The sequence below is a fragment of the Phaseolus vulgaris genome, chromosome 6 (genome assembly GCF_051622355.1).
Source record: "Phaseolus vulgaris cultivar YP4 chromosome 6, ASM5162235v1, whole genome shotgun sequence".
NCBI lineage: Eukaryota > Viridiplantae > Streptophyta > Magnoliopsida > Fabales > Fabaceae > Phaseolus > Phaseolus vulgaris.
Window position 1 is genome coordinate 16,028,919 of NC_143503.1, and position 6,722 is coordinate 16,035,640.

At 30.9% G+C, this 6,722-nt stretch overlaps 1 protein-coding gene across 1 annotated transcript; it reads left to right on the top strand.

Annotated features, from left to right (window-relative positions):
- The first annotated feature begins 790 nt into the window (after positions 1 to 790).
- Positions 791 to 4,096, top strand: LOC137831070 (coniferyl alcohol acyltransferase). The gene is made up of 2 exons (XM_068638585.2): positions 791 to 1,293; positions 2,983 to 4,096. Exons 1-2 carry the CDS (start codon positions 841 to 843, stop codon positions 3,952 to 3,954), a joined length of 1,425 nt encoding a protein of 474 aa, XP_068494686.1. The 5' UTR covers positions 791 to 840; the 3' UTR covers positions 3,955 to 4,096.
- Positions 4,097 to 6,722: the final 2,626 nt, after the last annotated feature.

The window sequence follows — 6,722 nt, forward strand, 5'->3', positions numbered from 1 at the left end:
TGGTGAGCGAACTCTGGTATCACATGAACTTTGTCATTTTTAATAGGAGTGTGGCGGACGCGTTGGAAGTGTTTAGTTTGATACAAATAAAGATTTGGTATTGGATTTCGGCAAAAACTCGCCTTGCTGAACTTTTCTATTCTAATTGGTGTTTGGAACCTCTAGTGTGTATGAGGTTGGTTTTATGATTTTGTTCTAGGTTTTTATTACGGGTATGGTGTTTGTTTGGTACTTTGGTGGTGTTTGTTAGAAGTTGGTTTTGGTGTATTTTGCATAAGAGTTGAACCCCTGAAATAGTTCCTATTTATTCACTTTTTATTGTTGATAAAAAAAATATAGAGTTATATAAATTTCAATAAATATTTAAATTAAATTTTTGCATGTCATATTTTAGTCACGTCTTATCTTAATTTTTTTTTAAATTTCATATATTTGTTGAAATATTGTATCGTACATATCTAGTTATACATATTGACTTTTTCGATTAAATTTTATGTACTTTCGATCCTTATCGTGCTCACATTTCAGACCTAAATCTTCATATATAAGATTCTAAATAAAGTGTATGGGAATCTTTTGTCAATGATTGAACGAACTAAAGTTCTCCATAAAGCATTAAACCCAATAAAGCGTTTTGGAGGATTTGTTCACCACTAGTACATCTAGATAATGTTATTTTTTTCATTAAAAATAAAAATAATGGACTAGATGAACCAACATTGACTCCAATCAAAGACTCTGTAGGCTCATCCAACTAGCCTTATAAATAATAAACAAGACATAAAGAACTATCCCACAAATCACATCTTAACCTAAATTATACATTATTCTTATAAAAAAATGTGTGCTGAAAATGGAGATTTTTCAGTGGATGTGACCAATGAAGAGGTGGTGGCAGCAGTGTTACCAATGCAAGAACATTGGCTTCCACTCTCCAACCTTGATCTGCTTCTACCTCCCCTCGATGTAGGAGTTTTCCTTTGCTACAAGAACCCTATTCTCACATCCACAGCAACCATGGAGGATTGTGGCACCAACAAAATGACCTTTGGATCCATGGTGGGGTCTTTGAAAAAGGCCTTGGCACAAACCCTAATATCTTATTATGTGTTTGCTGGTGAAGTGGTGCTAAACAACATGGATGAACCTGAAGTTCTTTGTAACAATCGTGGGGTTGATTTTGTTGAAGCTGAGGCAGATGTTGAACTAAAGAACCTCAACTTTTACAACCCAGATCAATCTATTGAAGGCAAGTTTGTTCCAAAGAAGAAAAATGGTGTGCTTGCTGTCCAGGTAAAAACTTCAATTTTCATATTTTTTTTGGGGAAAAAATTGTTTTACACCGATGAAATAAATCACATCTATTTAACAGCATATTATAATAATATAATAATATTTTATATTAAAAAATATTATAATTAACAGTTTATATTCTAAAATTTATAGTTCAAAGTTTGGTAATTAATTAGATATTAATTTAAAAATTAGTTTATAAATTTTTATTATTAATATTTTTGTCTATAAAATGCTATTTAATTTAATTAATATAGTAATTAATTATTTTTTGTCTTTAAAATTAATTTTTATTTTGATGATTTATATATATATATATATATATATATATATATATATATATATAAAATATGAATAAGTAGTGTTTCCTTAGCACTAATTCACAATATAATATTTTCTATATCTCGTATTAATGTTGTCTTAAAGTAATCAAATTCCTATCTTATAAAAAAGAGGGAGGGATACTAAGAAATCTAGTAGGTTTGGATTTGGAACAAACGTGTTATTCTTAGTGTTGGAACAGGTTTGAACCAAATTTAATATTAGAATGTTGGTTTGGAACACAACTAGTGTTCGATTAATCCTATAATAAGGTCATAATACACTAAAAGGAAGTAGTTAGTATCTTAGTTCTTGTTGTCGCATTAATCCCGTAGAAAACGGAAAATGAAGTACCTATACAATACACTAATAATATTTCACAATTTTGATGTTCTCATACTTTTTAATTTAGCTTTAGCACGTCACTGTCATAAGTTTTATTTTCCTTTCATCTTTAACTCCCCCACTTTATTCAGCTGTGAGAATATCAGTATTAGGTATTGAATCTTTTTGGATAAATATGTTTTGAAACCACTTTTCCAATTTGATATTCTTATAACAAGCATAAATAATGATAATAATAATAACAATATGTAAAACTAAGTTATTTAGTTAAAATATAAATTAAATTATTAAATACATAAATAATAAAATGAGTTGTAAGATAGGATCACAAGTTTTTTAAGGATTCAATTTTTTTCTCCTACACTTTATTCAGTTGAGAGAATAATATCACCATTTTTTCTTTGAATACAGTTTTTTTGAAAATGCCAAAATACTAAAAAAAAATTATTTTACTACTTTTTTCTAAGTAAATAAAATGATAATTTATTTAAGTGTGAATTTTTTCAATCAAGTATCATTGCTCTTTTTTCTTACATCCAACTTATAATTTATAAATTATTATTTTATTTATCTTTATTATTATTTTTATTATAAAAAGTAGTTGTTAGTAGATAAAAAGTCTCAAGAAGGGTAATTTTCCATAACATTATTAGGTATTGAATCTTTTTCTCCCCGCTTTATATTCACGTGTGAGAGAATACCAATATTAGGTATTGAATCTTTTTCAGTGAGCGTAAAGTCAAATCCATGGACAACCAGAAACCTAACTTAATTAACTTACCCAAAAAAGAGAAATGTTTCTTTGACAGAGCGAGAGCGTGGTTATTTACTTCAAATTTTGATAACTTAAATTGTTTATAAAAATTAATAAAATTATGATTGAGTTCATTAAAATTAATATTAATTGTAACTTTTTTTTATTGAAATCATATATTACAGTGCGTGTTAAATAAGCTATATTACTGGGATGATGCGCATATAATTTTTTTGTTGAAGTTAAGATAAATTTTGTTTGGATTTCAGGCAACTGCACTGAGGTGTGGAGGAATAATAGTGGGATGCACATTTGATCATCGCATAGCAGATGCATATTCAGCAAACATGTTTCTTGTTTCATGGGCTGCCATGGCCCACCCCACCACCTCCAAGCCCACCACCATTCTCGCCGCCACTTCCTGCCACCCATGTTTCCGTCGCTCCCTCCTCAGCCCTCGTCGTCCAGGTTCCATCCACCCTTCTCTACACCACCTCTACACCCCCATCTCCCACCTCCCTCCCGCTCCCACCACCGCCGCTTCCGCTCTCCTCAGCCGCATCTACTACGTCACGGCAGAGCAGCTCCACCACATGCAGTCCCTGGCCGCCACGCGCACAAAGCTGGAGTGTTTCTCGGCGTTCTTATGGAAGATGGTTGCGCGTGCAGCTTCAAGAGACAGAAATGGTAAAAGGGTTACGGCCAAAATGGGCATTGTGGTTGAGGGAAGGAAGAGACTAGGCAATGGTGACAAAGAGAGTGAAGCAATGATGGAGTGTTACTTTGGGAACGTGCTTTCAATACCCTTTGGAGGGAAACTAGTGGAGGAGTTGGTGAAGGAGCCACTAGGGTTTGTGGTGGAGGCTGTTCACGAGTTTTTGGCAGCGGCGGCGACGGAGGAGCACTTCTTAGGACTAATTGATTGGGTGGAGGGTCAGAGGCCGATTCCTGGAGTGGCGAGAATTTATTGTAATCGTGCAGATGAAGGACCGGCCTTTGTGGTGTCCTCCGGTCAGAGGTTCCCGCAGGAGAAAGTGGATTTTGGGTGGGGGAAGGCTGTGTTTGCATCATACCATTTTCCTTGGGGTGGTGAAGCTGGTTATGTTATGCCAATGCCAAGTCCTTTGGGGAATGGTGATTGGGTTGTGTACATGCACCTTGCAAAGAAGCAGTTGCACACCATAGAGACTGAAGCTGCTCATGTGTTTAAGCCCTTAACCTGGGACTACCTCAATCCATAATCGTTCATACACTCTTGTTAACTATGCTGTTAATCTACTCTTATGTCTTTCTTTAATCACCCATCTACTTGTTCCAACAGAAATTGTGTTACGTCGTTGGTTGCTCAAGCTAGTAAAGTCTGAAACAATGTTTGATTGGAAAGGGTTTGCATTTAGCCAATGGATACTGATTTTCTTTTTTTTTTTGTTGAAACTTTAGTTATTAAAATAACACTTGGGTTACTTTAACATTTTATATGTTAATACATGGAAATTTACACTTCATTGTAAACTAAATTAAAATTTATTTTATAAAAAAATATTAATATATAAAATAATTTATATTATTATTTAAAATTTATAAAATAATTTTTAAATTAATATTTAAGATTTTAAATTAATATTTATTAATTTTTTACAGATTAATTTAAAATCTAAATTATTAGTAACTAAAATCTTGATATCTAATTTAAATAACTAATTTAAAAATTATTTTAATTTTTTTTAATAATAAAAGCATTTTAAATATTAATATTTTTTAGTTTTTAAAATAATATTTAATTTAATAATATAATGATTAATTATTTTTTATTTATAAATTTAATTATTATTAAATAATTTTCTTATAATATATATACTATAAACTAAGAATTATCATAAAAAAACAAAAAAATCTCATAAAAAAACGTTGGACCACCTCACCTAACATACCATGTGCTTAAAACTAAAATTACTGTGTTCTGTTTTTATATTATTTTACAACCACCTCACATAGTCGCCTGAGTGATTCCATCCACTTTGTTGATCCTTCATCTTCCTTCCATTAGACTGTTGAACCTTTTTTTGCTTTTGTGGGGCAGTATTTGCTGATCCGTGATAACCTTTGTTATAATCTACAGCCCGAACATTCCCAAGCTTAAGACTCTAAACCTTTCCAACCTGCTATGTCTAGTATTGGTTTCCATTAAGAGTTGCTGTCCTTCAGTTTTTTTTCTTCCAAAAGTAGGATATTTCACCAAAATGGTGCACTTTTTTCTTTCCATATTTACGTAAAGCCAAAAGCAGAAAATATTATAGAAATGGGCAATTTTTTGTCAATAGAAAACAACAATTAAATTTATTAATCCATCCATTTTTTTATTTTTTAATTAAAGTTTTTAACTGGATTTACAACTTCAGCTTAAATAAAATTGGATATTGGATTGACAATTTCATTCCATTAAAGTTTTCAATCCGGTTGGCAAGTTCAGTTGATTTTTTTTAAAGAAATGACAATTAATATTTTTGGAAATAAAAATATATAGTTAAAATTTTTATTTTAATTATAATATCAAAATTTAATTTAATTTAATTTAAGAAAATGATATATAAAGTTGAAGAATTAAATTATTTTTTTACAATAATTTTAAATAAATTGAGTTAAAAATTAGTTGCTTGATAAATTAAAAATATTTACTATTTTTTAAATATTGTTAAAGTTAAAAATACACTTATAAAAATGTGATATGATTTATGTATAAATTTTTAGATTATATAATATATGAAAGTATAAATTATATAATATGTAAAAAGTAATAATATACATGTATTTATGTAAAATAAATGTATTAAAAAATAAATGAAAATATTGAATAAAAGTCATTAAAAGAAGATGATATTCAAATATTTGATAAGAACAACATTACAAATGATGATTCTACTGTCTAAATGGACAATTTCCTTTGTTATGACCTTCAGTGTGATAGTAAGAACATTTGTTTGGCTTGTTTTGAATTGGTTGATCCATTTCATTATGCAAACGAGTTGTAATTAGTCGTCCTGAGTTTTTACGTCGCATGTGGGGGTCTGGTATGAAATTTGGTTTGGTATAAGTAGACCAATAATCCTCGTTTCGAACGGGATGAAATTCAACTTGATATGTTATTCTAATTGTGTGGAGGTTGTAAACCGGATCAATGAATGTCGTCATTTGTAAATGACAAGAGGAACAAACGACAATAACGTGACGACAGGGAAAGTCAGAGAGTTTGGAAGTGGCCACAATCACACCACCAATCATTTAATCTAACTGTATATGACTGAGGTCGTCAACCATGTTAGGGGTGGCTAATTCTTGGACATCAATTAAATAAATTTCTTAATTTTAAAAAAAATTAATTATTTAAAAAAAAAAATCAAGTGAACTTGCCAACCGAAGTGACAATTTTAATTGAGAGAAATTGTCAATCCAATGTCCAATTTTATTTAAACTAAAATTATGAATCCAGTTAGAAACTTTAATTAAAAAATAAAAAGCGGAAGAATTAATAAATTTAATTAATATTGCCTATGCTATTGGCATTGACCAAGAATTGTCCATTCCTATAATTTTTTTTTGGCTTTTGCCCATTTACTAAATATGAAAAAAAAATGAACCATTTTGGTGAAATTTAGTCCAAAGTACCTATAAGTCTAACTTGTCTCATTTTCTCTGCAAAATTTCATCCTTTTTCCATCCACTGCTACAATTGAATCTGCTTCATCTTTCTTTAATCCAAGCACCCGTTCCAGCTGCAGCCCTCCCCTGCTGAAAGCAAAAAGGAATCTTCCTTCTCCTTTGTGTATTTTCCAGCAGCAGCTGAAGACCTCTGCTGGTGCCTCAGAGTTTGTATATTCCTTCAAACCTCACTTTTTGACTCAACTCCACGAAGGGTTAACCATCAACGTAGCAGTTCTTGGCCTGCTGCATAACTCTTCCAATCCTCTATCCTTCTCACCATCTTCTGCTGCTCTCCTCTTTCTTTTATTGC

Excerpts from the sequence above, each read along its gene's own strand:
- LOC137831070 (XM_068638585.2), top strand. The coding sequence starts at position 841 with ATGTGTGCTGAAAATGGAGATTTTTCAGTGGATGTGACCAATGAAGAG. Across the intron at positions 1,294-2,982 it reads ATGGTGTGCTTGCTGTCCAG|GCAACTGCACTGAGGTGTGG; the intron begins GTAAAAACTTCA and ends TTTGGATTTCAG.